We start from the raw sequence: 16,850 nt of genomic DNA on the forward strand, positions 1-16,850 counted from the left end.
GAACGAAGGCTTTTGTCACATGTTAAAGACACTGGAACCCAACATATCATGCAATCACATACTGTAGTACCGTAATTTTCGGACTATAAGCGCACCTGAATATAAGCCGCAGCAGCTAAATTGAATGATGTGTACATATATAAGCCGCACTGGACTATAAGCCGCTAGGTGTTTTAATGTTTAATTACCATATGTAAGGGTTCGTGCACAGAGGGGATTGTCGGGAAAGAGATGGCTGTTTGAGGAAGCTCCCATTTATTAACATTTCAACAAACAAGTTGCATATTTGCATAACGTATTCAAGTGTTACCATTTAGTGCAATAGTAGCTACAGAACATGTACTGTGCTGTGTAAACTTTACTGTATCACATAGCGTTTCAGACACACAAACTTTTCAACTTTCAAACTTAAACGGTGCGCTCCCAGCGCACGTACCGGCAGTGATCTACAGCAGTGGTTTTCAACCAGTGGTACGGGGACAAACTGTCTCGCTCTCGTAATGTCTGTCTGTCTTGCTCTCGTTCTGTCTCTCGTACCACTCTCGGTTCCACTTTTACTTTTGCGCGCTACCTGTCTCACTCTTTTCCGGCCTCCAGCTTTTCCTGCTGGAGCCCGCCGCTTAAAGGTGGGGGGCATGGACCGGCCATAGAGCCCATAGAGTTAAAGGTGGTGGACTGTAACCTGTAAAATCCATAGATTTAGGAGGTCCCCTAGTGGCCGTTAGCTGTAAAAATCCATAGATTAGCCGCACCGTTATATAAGCCGCAGCGTCGAAAAATGGGAAAAAAGGCGCGGCTTATAGTCCGAAAATTACGGTATACATGAGGTGAATACGTGTCTTTTGGGACTGTGGATTTCTTCTTGACAAGAGGGAAAAATGTGTCAGCCTCAAGTGATATCAGGAGTGTGTACAGTTCATGTGTGTGGTATTATCGCATGTGTTTCACTGTTAGAAGGCTACATGAAATGTGTAAATGTCAATATTTCCCAAGTAGCTTGATTGATTTAGACAGAATTTCCACTTTTTGAATAACTGAAAAAGTGAGATGTGCTTGGTGAATCAGAGGTCGAGGTATACATGTTGAATTGTATTAAAGCCTGTGTCTTTATAAGAGAACAGTCAAGAAAGTACAGTAAGGAGATTAAACAAAACAGGGCTTGATTCTGCTTCTAAAGTGTGATAATATTGCTACAAAGAAAATAATAATGGGACATTTGTTTTATATTACATTAACAACAGACCATCTTGCTTTAGGTTTCAGCCCATTATTGAATGTTGTTTAATAAATTAGCATAAGAAATCTGTTATACAACAAGATGTTGGATTCGCAAATTTCCCCTCTCAAACCCGTATCAATTTAATTAACATTTCATAAGGACATGTTTCTACTAATATCTGCTTTATAATAATAATAATAATTATACAGCCGCTGGGTGCACTGTGTGTTGCTCTTTACCTTGTTAGGCTGACTGAAGAAGGGGTTGCCGGCGCAGCGCTGGTTGATGACGTCTCTGATCAGGTGTTTCTGCCCGTTGTAGGTGGTGAGGATGCTGATGCGGTCAGCAGGGTAGCCCAGCAGACGCATGTACATGAACAAAGCCACGCTGTACTCCGCCTCCGCAAGGTTCTACACAGGAGGATAGAGAAAAAGGAGAGGGTATGATTAACATTATCATAGTTAACCCATACAGTATTTAACACAAGAAATGAGAGAAGGAAAATATTTTTGTTTGGGAAACTGGCCTTGATAAGCTATTGTCTATCAATGTGGTCATTTTGTATTGATTCAAGTAATAGGAATTATCTAAATGCATTAGTCTGTCTTCCCTATCAGCACAGCCGGGGCTGTGTGCTGTGTTGGATACCTTGTTGTTCTCATTTCCTTCCACTTTCACATCATGCTCTAACCCTTTGCTCGTCTATCACGGTTTTCACTTTTCGGCGGATTAAAGCCCACTCATTCATGCATGCAAGAGTAACTATCTGATTTGGGCTGGAATTAATTGCATCAGACGGTGCTCCACACCACCATAAACCAGGCTGGGACAAAATGTCCCAATTTAAGGATCCCCTACACAGCGTGGACGTCAAATGGCATATTTCTACTGTGGCTTTGATATTCATAAAAAAGAGGAACAGCTGATTGCTATTTTTTAGAAGTGCAACAAGAGGCTGCATGATCAAAAGTTTAATTCGTCAATCAATGGCAGGGTGTTATCGTAAAATAATACCAATGTAAAATCAGCTACATTTTAACTAGGAAAGAAAAGATTTCCAAAAACTGGGGCTAGTTGCTTTCAGATTCCATACAAAGAAATTCTAACAGGAGCATATATATATATATATATATATATTCAAACACATGAAAATAAAATAAAAACACATTGTTCTTAACATGACACCAAATGTCCAGGCCCCAGGACACAAGACCTTGTCCTCTAATGTGACTTAATGTAAAGGCCAGTGTTGCATGCATCATTCAGCCCTCTTATAATCAACTAATTCCTAGGCATGTTCATCCTGGCTTCAAGGCTACACTCTGCCCTTCAAATGTGACCAAAAAAGGAAAAGAAAACAGCCAACAGTATGCATTATTCATCCAGTCTCAATTAGACCTGGTCTGCAGCCTCACATCTTTCATAATAATTCATGCAGCTCCATAAACAGTTCCTGATCCAGCTGCACTGGAGTCAAAACATCAAAAACAGTGACAGCCTTTGTTCTTCTTCCCATATTACCTGTCTCCAAATGGCACACACTTGAAACTTTAATGACCAAACCATAATTTTACTTATAATGTATTCATTCTGGCCATACCTTAATTTTTAATTATTCGAGTATAACATAACAAGAAAGTTAAAAAAACATTTAATTCGGTATTTAGGGTCAAGATTGTTGCTCGAATGCCAATTTGAGTACAGCATCTTAATCCATTAAACATAGTCTCAGAGACACAGGAGAGGAGTAGTATGTAGGCACGTGGTGGGCATTTTCAGCTTTGTCTACCATATGTGCATATTTAACATAAATGTGATCTAATGCCCTAACACTCCAGAGAACTCGTTAACCATAACAACAAGGTCATGCCAACCAAACCCAGTGGAGTTTAAGCCAATGGCCTGAGGATACATGAGGACTGGAAAGGATGGGGGGGGATCAAACAGGGACAGAAACATAAGGGACGAGAGGATCGCAAAGTGTGGTGTCAGTACAAACACATTAGGTAGTAAGACGATAAATCTACCTGTGAGCTAACAGTGCTCTTTGCTCTTATGTAATCTAAAATATAGCGTGTGAAGCAGAAAAGACTAACCGCCTAGTGGCTGAGAAAAGCCATTTTCTGACAACAGAAGATTTGGATTTAGATAAGCATCTTACCCTTTATGAGCCATTTGACGACTTGGGAAGCACTATTAACGGGCTGAGGCTCAATATGGAGAGTGCTCTGACAAATGAGGCGAAGGAACAGGAACAGACCTTTGGACTGTCTGAGTGCACGCACATGTGTGTGTGATGGAAGTGCAGTTCCTGTGGAAGTGCAAAGCAGGCTCGTGGCAGTGTTTGTCCAGCTGTTGCAGGCATTCAGCATACACTGGATACAATTGCTTCTCTAGAGTCCAATTTATCCCTCCTGGTTCCTAGGAAAGTGCATGCATGCGTGTTTTGGGGTGTGTGTGTGTGTGTGTGTGTGTGTGTGTGTGTGTGTGTGTGTGTGTGTGTGTATAAGGCATAGTGAGTGATACTGCTAATTCCCTTAAGGGGCCTTAAAATGGCAACAGGCAAATGGAGTTGAGGTTCATGTGACCTGATGCCTCGAGAAGTGCGCATGGTCTGGATTTAAGAACAATAGGAAGCTTCAGAAACATGAGCAGGCACCGTGTTGAACACTGCAGTAATATTCATGAAGCAGCACTGAGAGATCCTCATTGGCCATGAAGCTTTAAACAAATCAGTGCCCCACTTATCTCGTTTCTCTAACAAATATGCTGCTCTTAGTTTCATTCCTGTATCCAAAAGGAAGATTTCAGAACTCTTAATAGTCCAGTAACGTGAAATAAATAAACTCGTTTTGTGTTATACCTCAGCACTTTCACGAGATACCTTTGCTGTTACATTTGATCTCCTGTGCCAGTAAACTCTTTTTGTTTTTGTTTTTTACAAACCCCTATCAAGCCTGCCTTCTGCCCACACAGCAATGTCATAATGAAACGCAATCCGGTTCCTGGTTTGAAAGACAAACCCACTGCTCTATGCTGGGCAGGCAGGGCTAGCTGCAGACTAAGCAGGGTTATGAAGACATAATATGAACCGGCAGCTAAACCATTAAAGTTTCAAAATGAATGAACTGCTGTACAACAAGCGGTTCAGAGGAAATGGAAGTGAGGGCAGGATGTGGTTCTCTGCTCTGGTGGAACTAAGTGTGCTTGAGTGTAGAACCTTGTAAAGGAGTGTATAAAATCGTGCTTGGAAACTGCCAAACAACTATTTCCGCTGTTTTAACATAGTGTACATACCTGTGCAACCAATATACTAAATACTGGAGCAGCAAGTTATTTGAAAATGAAACATGCATACTCGTATCAAAGTATAGCTTTTTTAGATATTGTTTTTGGGAAAACATTTAGTTTTACAAGGAAGGATTATCATTAGTCCCACTTTCTCTTGGTTGTACACGCAGCTCAAATTGACACGCCTTCTTGTCGCCACCCCAGCTTGCTTTGCACTGTAGGTATCCCAGCATGCTTTGTGCAGCACATCAGTTGCTTCCCATACACAATAAATAGTAGTGAACGTGTTGCAAGTCTAGTCGAGTAGAGATGGCATTCACCGTCACAGTTGTGGGGGGTGTTTTATTTGTGTACTACTACTGACCTGGTAGAAGTAAGGGTTGGGCTCGGATTCTCCCACCCCATTGAAGTCCTCCACGTTAACAAGCTGGAAGTTGAAGGTGATGCCGGGGTTTGGCACCTGGAACTCAGGCAGCTGCTGGACATGAGGCAGGTTCCCCAGCTGTTTGTAGCGCCAGTTGTACAGGTTACATAGGCTGTAGGACACATAGGAACACATTAAGTCATGCTGTTGTTACTTCCTTTCTGCCATGACCCCCTATGAGATCTAGTTGGTCAAACTTCCTCCAGCTTTATGCCCCGCCATGGAGACCCACCTTGCTCGAGCTCGGCCCTGTGCATCCAGATCTATGGTGGGCACTCCCAGGCGCACAAACCGGGTGAAGAGAGACTGCTCCATGTTGGAGTACTTCTGGAAGGCCATGTTCTTGATAACAGGGGGCAGCTGATGGTGGTCTCCAATCATGATCCAGCGCTTCAGCCTGCTGTAGCCATCCTCTGGGTTCTGGAGAGGGGAAGACAGAAAATGAATGATGAATGAGACCAGTCAGTATCTTTTTTGGCCAGAGATTCTTTAAATTCTGGTTTGTAATGACTTGAAAGTGCACCTGCTATCCGACAACAAGATTTGACTCAGTGAAGCATGAAGGGCCTGTACAGGTTTTTTACTCCCGTCTACGTCATGCTTCCAGATTTTGCCAATTAGACGTTGTTTATTTGAAGCTTGACCTCAGACAAATATGATATATCAACCACTGCATGTCAAGACTTGATTCAATCGCTGAAATCCCTGATAAGGGTTGAATGGCTGGATAATGAAAGTGGAAGGGAGAACGAGGAATAAACAGTTTTGCCGTGACGCATATCTGGCAGAAGGCTCGGGCTGTGACTCACTAGAGCAAAGAGATAAAGTGAGGAGCTCTGGCGAGGTTGTTGGATTGGCTGATGTGCTTAATGATCTCATCTGTAAACAGACATTAGCACTATCTCGGACAATTAGGCACAACTACCAAAGACAAGCAACCATTACTGTGCTCGTAGGCAATCAGTCAGACCTTAACAGGGAAAGTCAGGTGGTAGAAAGCAGTCCTGAGTTAAGGATTAAACTAGGCTAGATGTCAGAACTTTTGAAAGTGCTTATGCCTGGAAGTGGGACTGCAGTTTTTCTAAAAGACAGGATTAACAGCTTTTACATCATACATTGAAGTTTTAAGACAGCATCAGGACATTCACCTGTAACAGGAGGGGGATGAAGGTTTCGATCTCCAGAATCTGAGCAGCTTCTTCCATCAGGATATTGTCATACTAAAAAAAGAGAATCAGCAGGTTTAACCAAGACTTAAACCAACCCCACGTACTGTCACTGCAGTAAATGCAATCCTAACCAGGTTGTATTCTAGTTGTTAGTTGACAAGAGCATACCTTAAATCCCAGCTCCACCAGGTCATGACGTTTGAGTGCAGCATGGGTACAGGTCATCGCAATGATTTTGGCTTCCTTCACGAGCAGATACTTGGAGCGGTCCAGTCCACTTCTTAGAAGCTCAAAGGCCCTGAACTCCTACAGGATAGACAAGAGAGGAGGTGAAGAGTCAATTATCGCATACAGAAACGTTTGGGAATAACGAAATAAAGAAAGAAAAGCAGCAACTTTTCTGACCTCTAGGAATAACTTGTATTAAATGTGTGTTCATCCATCTGTGAATGATGGTGAAGTTTTGCTTTCATGTTTTTATAGTGGGGTTGTGAGGGGAAACTTAAATGGCCTTCTGACAAATTGATGGATGAATACTGTCAAAGATGATGGATAAGGGGATTATCTCGGGTGAAATAATCCCACCTCTAAAACAGAGTTCAATAATCCGATACAACACCGACACATTGTTGCGTCTACCTACATTTAAAAAATGTAAGTGTTTTAAATTCAAGTGACTTAACCTTAGCACCTATAATAGCTCAAATCGCCTTTACTTTTGATACCCTTTATTCCCATATACAAGAGAATCATAAAAGATGATGAAATGATCGGCAAGTTACTTGTCTTTTAATCAAATATACAGTTAACAAAATCCCCCTGCTTTCTTTTCTCATTAGAAACAGTCTCTTTTCCCCAGGTGCAGGTGAACAGAGGTCAGCAAGCCACAGGGCTGCTCTGAGGAGAGTATACCGGGTGTAGTTAGCTGCTCAATAACTGCAACGTGAGGAGCACTTTAGCACAGATTGTCTTACATAGCTTATACTGGAAGGAAAAATGTAGGGCCAGTTTGAAAAACAACAAATCCCTTCTCTTCAGAGGTCCAATATCACGGCACTTTGAAAGCCACGCTGTGAGGGAAGAAGGGGAATATGGGTAAAAATAAATAAAATGCGTGCTATTTTCCATTTGCCACACTAGTTGTGTAGTGGTATGGAAGGCAGAGAGGAAAGGAAGAAGTCGACTCGGACAGCACTGGGGTATAAATATTTGATGTGTTACTATTTTAGCATTAATATTAAACCGATCAAAACATGCAATATTGATGAGATCTATTTTTAACCCCCATGGCTCCAGAGCGGTTGAAGGGTGAAATCAAGATGGGAAGGTTTTACTGAAACTGAGAAGTGGGGGCAGAGAGGGAAAAAGAGTAAGTAGCGGTAAAGATGTGGTGGGTCTGCAGGAAACTTGAGACGTGTATACAGGAGGAACCCAGCAGGCACAATGCTTTGCTGGCTAGAAATACATTCTTTGGATATTCGTATGACAGCTTATTCAAAACTGCTGTTACATTTGAAAAGTCAGACAAGACAAGCATATTCAGCAGAATGTTGCCTTGTCTACCGTGCGCCACAGACAGCAGTTCCTCTTAATGGGTGTACAGATTTCACTGCAGCAAGGGTGAGGCAGCGGGAGGAGGGAGAAGTGCTGTGATGCAGTGATACAGAGGCCAGCCAGATAAATCAAGGTCGCCACACGTGTTGGGATATTACCTCCAGCCAATAACTTCTTTATTGCTTTTCAGAAACCTTCTTGGTGTTCCCATAAATCTGAAATGTTATTGTTATCCCTATAGAAAACACCGGATGGGCTGAGAAGGGAGAATAACACGTTCAGCCGTGTGTTTGTAAGTACCAACGAGTGCGAAAAAGAGTGACAGGGAGAGTAAAAAAAGATAAGCAGTAATTGCCTTGCTCGCTTTGTTGTTACGCTTATCTTTTTAAAAAGGGGTCATCAATCATATCGACAATTAAACAGTACAAGTAATGCTTGGTATCTTATATAATGATTCAAACTTTAAACGAAGCAAAGGGACATGTGATGGCTAACCACTTCTAAACTTCAGCAACATGTCATCGGGTGGACAGGAAGGCCTTTTATTTGTAGATGGGAGATTGTGCAACACCTGGACACACAGATGGCAAATAGTCAGAGTATCATCAGCCAGCGTAGCCTGTGTGTGTGTGTGTGTGTGTGTGTGTGTGTGTGTGTGTGCGTAAAATATACGTTAACCTTTAGTTAATGTGTGCTTCTGTGCATGTTATTTGTTGCTGTAGTGCATTGAATTAAACGGTACATGCGCTCTATAAATCAAATTGCCGTATTACACTGAATGAACCTGCTTCCATCCCACTGGGTGTTGCTCAGCAGCGAGCGGACTAGTTTACCGTGTTCTTACCTCCAGCTGGGTGAATATTTTCTTGATGTGGCGGTAGCAGCCCTCTGAGATGTCCATGTCCTCTTCGTATGAGCGTCCCTTGAACACAGGCTGAGGGGCGTTGGAGAAGTACTTGTGGAAGGGAAAGTGTGCCGCCACAGCTTGCACCTCCACCTCCTTGCTCTGCTTTGGCCTGACTTTGCTCATGTACTCTTCCCAGCGAGATATCACCTGTTATGGGTAGACAAAGCACACATACATTACCCTCTGAATGTTGAGAGACAAAGCCCAGTGTTATAGTTTGTGAATACTGATTGCTAGAAATGCCAACACACCTTTTTTGGTTTGGTTTCTAAATATGTTTTATATGTTGACACTAAGACAAACATGGCTTTCCAATAGAACCAAACTTGTTGTATGCATGAGTCTGAGTCGATTATTGTCTGCCTTAATGTTGTCTGTGCACACAGTGCGTTTTCTGCATGGCTCTGCTCAGTCTGTATTTTCCCTTTAATTATTTGACCATAGCAAAAAGAATACACAAATGAGAACAGATAGCCTCACTTGTACAGAGGAGCCCCTGCTGAGCAACTAATAACCCAGTTTCAACCAAACAGCGGGGTAGCCTAGTTCTATAAATACCACTATGAAAAACAACATTATGGATAACACTAATGAGTCTGCTAGAGGACCAGCTTAATTACATGTTAAGTATACGTCTATATGGACTATTAGGATCACCATCGCAACCTGAGTATGTCTACACGTGTGCATTCTGATCATTGATTACTGACAGAGAAGTCTGCTCATTATCACAGATTTGCTACTCCAACGACTTCTTGACATTTACATCTTCAAATGTCAAAGAACTAGATTGTTGGCCGGTCGTCAGAGCTAAGATAAACATAGAAACTTGAGAGTCCAGTCTCTATGCGATATCAAATTAATGAGGACCCACAGTGGTGTGTGTGTGTGTGTGTGTGTGTGTGTGTGTGTGTGTGTGTGTGTGTGTGTGTGTGTGTGTGTGTGTGTGTGTGTGTGTGAGAGAGAGAGGCAACTGACAGATTCCTGGCAAAGTGCAAAAATGGCAGCATGAACATGATCAGAAATGAACCCTGATACTGGAGCTTGGGTAGAACGAGTTATTACCACCACTCCAAACTATGTGACTGGGAGCTTTACACTGCTTTTACAGTATAGGTCTAATATGACTGCCGTGAAGCAAGTAAGTCTACAAAAAATATAAGGTTGGATTTTAACTTGAGCCTGGTAACACCTGAAAATGAGAGCTAGGCAGGCGCTGCACTGCTCCATGTTGAAACTGTCTATAATGTCTTTTTTTAGATCCCTTCTAAAGACGAACGGGGGTGCACCTTAGTAATTGTCTGCCGTGGCATTTCTCCTGCAGCCTGAGAGGACAGTGATAATTAGGTGACAGGATTAAGCAGCGAGGGCTGAGACCGTTTCAGGATAATTGTAGCCTAGGCAAAATAAGCAGCAAGTCTGGGGAATGAATATTTTAAAAATGTCTCGTTCTGATTGGCATGGACAGAGAGGGACACATCCATTGTAATTCATTCAGCAAAATCTCCTGGATCCCCTGAACTTTCTTTTAAAAATCAATATTAATATCCAATTTGTAAGGTTTGTTCTGCTAAACCTCAATTACCGATTTTATTTGAGCCCGATGGAATATTTTACATGATATGAAACATTGCCAAGTGGGTGAAAAGGAAGTATAGCATTATTACAGTTTATGTCTCAGCTTGTTACAGAAACATAAACACACACCACGTTATATTCTTACTTGGTAGAGGTAGAAGTGTCCAGCTGTTTCACAGGTGTAAGAAACATCTCCTGGGACGTCCAAGCTCTCCTGTAACCGCCCCACCTCCCTGAGGAGCTCCAGGCGTCTGGCTAGGACGTAGTTTACTCGACCATATCTGGAGACAGTCAACGCAGCATTGTTAGTCAAGAATCTAAAACACCTTTACCTTTTCATAGAGGGACAGATAGACCTATGTGAAGAATGATACAATGTAGTAAGATTAATGTTTGAGTTTAAACCGTCTCTTTATAGAAGTGTACGCATAATCAAATCATGTTTTTTTTTTTTTCAAAGGTGGGGTTAGACTTTGAAATTATTTGGAAACATTCCTTCTCTTCTTGTGTTGTTGATTTTTGGTTACGGTTATTGTGTTTGTGGAATAGGCCGTAAGCAAAGCATCCAACAGTAAACTATACTGTAAATACGACCTAAAAGAGAACATAGATTTCAAGAGCGCATCATTGTTCTTGAGTGCACACGGTTTGTTTAGGTTCCATCATTCATGCTTCTTTTGTATAGCTTAATACCGTTTTAAAGCAGTATCAAGACATGCAGCACACAGGAAGACAGGAAGTGGGCGGGGTCACAGGGTTATACTAGAGGTTCATTCTATTTTAAGATCCTTTGCAAACATCCTCAGTCAGCAGATGACTCAAAGAAAGACACAGAGGTCTGCCGTTTTGGCCTGAATACAATAAAATAACATTTGGAGTGACCTTGCTTCACAGGATGACGAACCTGTAATGAATTCAGCTACTTAGACAGAAAACCCAGAATAGACACACAGCTGTGAAGCAGCTTTACATGCCAAACCCAAAAAAAGAGGTGCACAAATGTGTTTTGTTTTACCATGGGATAAAGATTCAAGCTGTCTACAACTGAACATTTGTGAAGTTCTTTTCTATAAAGAACCAAACATGCACTCTCATTAGAACCGCTCAGAATTCATCATAAAATGCAGGGGAGGCATTGTTAATGGATGGTGCTGCAGCTTTGCCTTTGCTAGGCATTCGGGGGGCATTCATCTCATATACAGTGTTAATTAAAACTCTCGGGCTCCCTCCTCTCACTGGTGTCAGTGGGGTGGAAGGAGTGTGGAGTCTGCATGTTGTTAGTAGGCAGCCAGGCAGGGGGAACATATTAAATGCTGCTAGCAAAAGCTCTTTTATGTCAGTGTTGCTGCATAATTTAAGTATGTAACAGACTGCTTCAATGTGCAGACACCAGTTCCCACTCCATGACCCGCTATTCATACAGTTATAGTGAGCAGGAGTCATACACAGGGTATAGCTAAATGAGAGACATGCATCACCCCTCCCTTACTCCACTGGAAGTGTTGCTAAGAGCTATAGGGTACAATTTGCTCAGTGCCACAGATGGATAAGTGGTAATTAACAATGTAGGTTATGAGGAAACTTTAAATAGTACCAGCACAAAAACTTAATTAATATTCAATGACACTGAGCTATTTATATCTAGGTGCCTGGTAAAAAGCTTTGCTAGCAAAAAAAAAAAAAAAAAAAAGGTCATGGCTGATAATGTTTTTTTTAAATATAGCAGCAGTCATGAAGAACTGTAAATGTTTTGGATATCTGAGATAGTCTATGTTTCTCCAGTATATCGTGAGGGCTTAAAGTGCACTGCCCCCAAACGTCTCTTTACCCTATCTCACTAGTAAGGACTGAGTCACTATCCTTCAAGGCCACACACACACACACACACACACACACACACACACACACACACACACACACACACACACACACACACACACACACACACACACACACACACACACACACACACACACACACACACACACACACACACACACACACACACACTCTCTCTCTTTCACACACAAAGAGACACACATTCTCTCAAANACTTTCCATCTGATGAAGGCAAATGCCTTCCCAGATGTAAAAAAGTAGAAAACATTACATGCAGTTATAACTGCCAAAACAAACATTATTTACGCTATTATGGCCCCTGTTAAAAATGTTTGTAATGTTATCCACTGTAAGTTGGTCGAAGGAATGCCTCCTCATCCAGAAGCTGACCGAGCAGACCCGAGCAGCCGAGTGCATCCGCGAAGCACACACAATGGCGACGTCAGAGTTCCCGTTAGCAAGCAAATCTAAATCTCTTCGGTCAAAATGTCCGGTCAAAATAATTTCCCTTTAGCGCAATACCGCTTCAGTTGCGCCACTTATGTGACAGACAAGAAGAGTATGTGACAGACAAGAGTAGTCAATTCTAATGTGTAACACTTAATGTGGAGAAAGAGATGTGCTGTATGGGTTGATTGTGCGTTTATCTGTTGCTAATGCCTCGGGGTTCCGGTGGGCATGTAAACAAATGCATAATGCTGCGCTGTACTTTGTGGCCTCGCCCAGTTGCATAGCGACACTTATTGTTTAGGTCACGGTGTCTTTTAATAAGCAGGTAGTCATATCATTAGCTAAAACTAGCTGCATCTGATCGATATGGACATAAACGCGAGTGAAGTCTAATCTGACGGGAGAGAGAGATCAGCTGCTACTGACGAGTCGACACGCTGCATGATCACATGCAGCGGTGAGCGGAACAGAACACACACTTCAGGTTAGAATATCACACGTAGCTATTTTAATTACCTCTCAAACTACCTAAACTAGTTATAGATATGTTTAGTTTTACTGTCGGGTCGCTCATTACTGGATCCGCGAGCTGCATGATACTGGTATAATAGATTGCCCGATCGGGCAACCAGCAGGTGAGGCTTCATGGCCCGAGCTAAATACTAGATGGCCCCGGGCCATCGGACAGTCCTTGATGTCGAGCCCTGAGTCTGTAAGATAGTTCAGGTATACATTCAATTGGTTTTAATTTCCACATGGGCATGTCTGTTTGTTTAGGTGCATCTATCGGTGTGTGTTGATGTATTTTTGTGTGTGTGTGTGTGTGTGTGTGTGTGTGTGTGTGTGTGTTCTCTCGCCACCTGCCCCTGGCTGTCCTCACCTGCTGAAGTCCTTCTCAGTTTCCAGCTCCTCTTCTCCGTGGCCAAGACGCAGGAGATGGCGCTCGTCAATGTCTAGAGCCATGATCTTTTCGAACAGCTGGTTCAAAGCCTGATGAAGAATGAACCATGGAAACAAAAAAAAAACATGTTCAGACAGAGAAAATATATGTGTTTGTGAGTGCTTTTTTCATAGACATGGTTCATAACAACCCTTATGGATTTTCGGTTTCTTTATTCATCTGGTCCAATTCTTCATACAGAAGTTTATAATATATTTGAGGTATTTCTCATGCTATGATGAAGATGTCTATTCCTGTATCAATAATATCAATCGAAAGGGTAACTATTGCATTAGGTTTTCATCATTACATCCAGCTATTGCTTTTTGTGGCCAAGGTTTTTTTGGCAAGCTTCCACTGCTGTAAAACAACAGCAGATTACTTTATGATTAAATACTGAGGAAAGTCCGGGTCGCAAGGGAGATTAGATTTTAATTTTTCCTCTGTGGTTTGAATATGACTTTTGGCTGATTAATGGGCAGCTCTGAGTACAAGCTCTATATTCTCCTGACGGCTGAACGGCTTTTTAAACAGGGTGTTAGGGAAACTTTAAGAGGAGACGTTTTTTCTTTGGGGTGTAGACGTAGTGTGTGGTGAGTTAACCTGGTTAGAGTGTGTGACTATCAAGGTCCTCTGCTCAGGAAAGTTGTGATAGAGGTTGGAGATGATCTGAACGGCAACATCTGTCTTTCCGGTACCTGGTGGTCCAACAACCTAGAGACACAGAACCAATGAAGAAGGAGGTGTGAGAAAAGAAATCCATTTTGTGACAGAAAGAAGCAGAAGATAATATGAGCAAAAACCCAAAGTAAGGTCACATTGCATAGGCGCTTGCCCTGGAGACACCCTAGTGGTTGTGACAGCTAGGCCATGTGCATGTCAGAACGGGCTAGGCTGGTGCTCCATCGCTAGCCGTGCTCAGATACACGATGCAACAAGGCTGTGGCGCTGCCTGGCATGCTAACACACAGTGACTGCACAGATGGGCAAAAACACAGAGATACTGAAAATGGAAAAAAAGATACAGAAGGCAAGAGTTTTTCTCTAGGCCCCTTCTGTACTTGTTGTTTGAATGCTAGTAGCACATCATCTATTTATACAGGTCACCATGATAATGAAACTGAGCAACACATTTACTGAACTGGTGGGCAAACAGCATCTCATCTACTAAATACATATTCATGAAACGGGGTTGGTCTTTGCGTGGGCATCTCAGGTGAGTAATTTCAACAAAAATAGTGGGTACAATTAGATATTCCGGCTTAAATCGGATGATAATGAGCTCTACATGAAAGCCAAGCCAGGCAGACCGGGAGGTGGTGTGTGTTTGTTATGGCTGCTAATGACATATGCCAAGATGGAAGGTTAGAGGGGGTGAGAGAGAAAGAGGAGCGGAGAAAGGCATGCATGTAGAGTTGTTTTACGACTCTGATGATAGCCTACTTTCCTCTGCTGGCTGCATAATAAATAACTCTTCCAACTACCGCATCAATCAAGCACACCAAAATCACTTTCGTCAGAACAGTGTGTGTTTCTTCAGCTAACAATAGCAGGCTGGAATGACAGAGCTGTGGATGTGTGTGTATAGACTCCATAGCTGTCATACGTGTCATTTTAGGTGCGGCTGACTATGTTATCAGCAGTGCCAAAATTACAGACGGTTTTAGGGGAATGTGTCATCATGTTACAAGAGTGATGGAAATAGAGATATCTTACAACAGCATATTTACTGGTGAAGGAATTTGCTTTGGTGCTAATATCTCAAAGATTAATAGTTACAAATATTTATACCAGTGAGGTGGAATCTGCACCCCTGGATAGAGGATGGGTTAAACACATGGCTTCTTAGTCCACAACTATAAACTCATTTGATTCTGTTACCTAAAGAATACAGTTGAGACAAAGCACTAAAGTTTAATCCTATCTGTACTGCTATCCAATCATCTTCCAAACATAAATAGAGAGGGTGACTACACATTCATGAAAACCAGATATTCATGATTATTGTTTTTATGTGTGTACACTCTGTCTTGAATGCTTACCATGGTGAGGCCTGGCTGCATCCCGGCCCGAATGGCTTCAATCTGAGTAGGAGTGAACTGAATTGTGTTCCTGTAAAACATGAACATTGCTTATTTTAATACATCTTGTAATTAGTTGGAAATACTGAATATCCTTGACAGCATTCTTTCACTATTTTTAAAGAGATGCTCCAAATATTATTTGTATTGCATCTTTAAAGATTGTTAAATCAGGTCTTCCTCATGGACGTGTTGTTTATATCAAGATTGAAATATCAAAGTGTAATTCGGAAATGCTCAAACACGACAAGATGAATCTTTAATTTGCTATTATTTGGTGTTATAGTTAGCAAACAAATATTTGCTGTGCAGCTTTAATTGCGAAACACCATGGAGACAAACAAATCAAATGAGTGTTGTCTAGTACTTAATACCATTTCTTTATACTCAAAATAGTATAGTATATTTTAGGTAAAAAAGGTTAAGGACTAAACTGAATCTGCGCAGTGACCTCTCACCTTTTGGGCTGGTTGTAGGGATATGGCCCGCGGTTGGGGGTGACAAAGGGCTCAACGATCAAGGTCTTGTCTTCACTTTGGTCTTCCTCTGGTTCATCAGTCTTTCTTTTCTTCCCTTTTTCTGCTTTTTTGGAGATTGGGAACTTGATTCTGGTAAAGCAAAAGGAAGAAGGTGAGTCAAATATAATATGCTATAATGCAATATATATTATTAACCGTATCTAAGCATGGTAATTAGCCTATACATTTATTTTGAAGAAGGTCATTCAACAGCAATAACACTTATATTTATGATGTGATTATTGGACGTTTGACTTTCACCTGAACGGGAAGACTTGCAGCTCGGGGTCGTCCTCGGTGACCTTGATGGTGTAATCAGGGAAACACGATCGTAAATGGTCCAGGGACAGAAAGGTGTCATTGAAGTCCAACGTGGAGATCTGATTAGGCATTTTGGAGTAGTGGGCGCTGCCTGGGTCGCCATAGCCAAGGATGATGTCGTGAAGCCAGTCTGGGACCACACACTCGGTGTTCATCAGGTTTCTGATGGTCTCCAGCACTGCCTAAAACCAAGAGACAGAGAAATGTGGGCCTCGTCAGACAATACACAACCTTCCCACAAGAGCTGTTTTAGCTGGATAAGAATAGCTTTGTGGTGGGCTGATGGGACAGCAGGTAATTTGTATGTCTGTCAATTATATTTTAATGAACTGCAAACTGTCTAATACCCTGAACATCAAACACCGGGTAGGGGAACGCGTTTACTTCTATCTATGTCACACATCAAAGATGGAGAAGAATGTTTCCTGAATACCCATTAGTTCCTGCTCATTTGAAATTCATTAAAAAAAAATAAACACTTCAAAATAAGCTGTCATTTTCCCGTCTGTGAAAGACGGTAATGCGTGCGCTGAATTAGAAATAGCAGTTTTGACAAAGC

General features: G+C 41.9%; 1 protein-coding gene across 1 annotated transcript in view; it reads right to left on the bottom strand.

Annotated features, from left to right (window-relative positions):
- aqr (aquarius intron-binding spliceosomal factor) overlaps positions 1–16,850 on the bottom strand; it is a gene marked incomplete at its 5' end in the record, with an annotated part of 38,890 nt that overhangs the window by 11,048 nt on the left and 10,992 nt on the right. The window contains 12 exons of the mRNA XM_010776899.1: positions 1,459–1,629; positions 4,875–5,046; positions 5,167–5,354; positions 6,083–6,154; positions 6,272–6,409; positions 8,502–8,711; positions 10,288–10,423; positions 13,312–13,421; positions 13,975–14,085; positions 15,414–15,483; positions 15,911–16,060; positions 16,232–16,473. Coding sequence (XP_010775201.1) covers positions 1,459–1,629; positions 4,875–5,046; positions 5,167–5,354; positions 6,083–6,154; positions 6,272–6,409; positions 8,502–8,711; positions 10,288–10,423; positions 13,312–13,421; positions 13,975–14,085; positions 15,414–15,483; positions 15,911–16,060; positions 16,232–16,473 — 1,770 coding nt within the window. The remainder of the gene's footprint in view (positions 1–1,458; positions 1,630–4,874; positions 5,047–5,166; positions 5,355–6,082; positions 6,155–6,271; positions 6,410–8,501; positions 8,712–10,287; positions 10,424–13,311; positions 13,422–13,974; positions 14,086–15,413; positions 15,484–15,910; positions 16,061–16,231; positions 16,474–16,850) is intronic.

The sequence above is a fragment of the Notothenia coriiceps genome, unplaced genomic scaffold, assembly GCF_000735185.1.
Source record: "Notothenia coriiceps isolate Sejong01 unplaced genomic scaffold, NC01 NC01_scaffold00017410, whole genome shotgun sequence".
In the NCBI taxonomy this organism is placed as follows: Eukaryota; Metazoa; Chordata; class Actinopteri; order Perciformes; family Nototheniidae; genus Notothenia; species Notothenia coriiceps.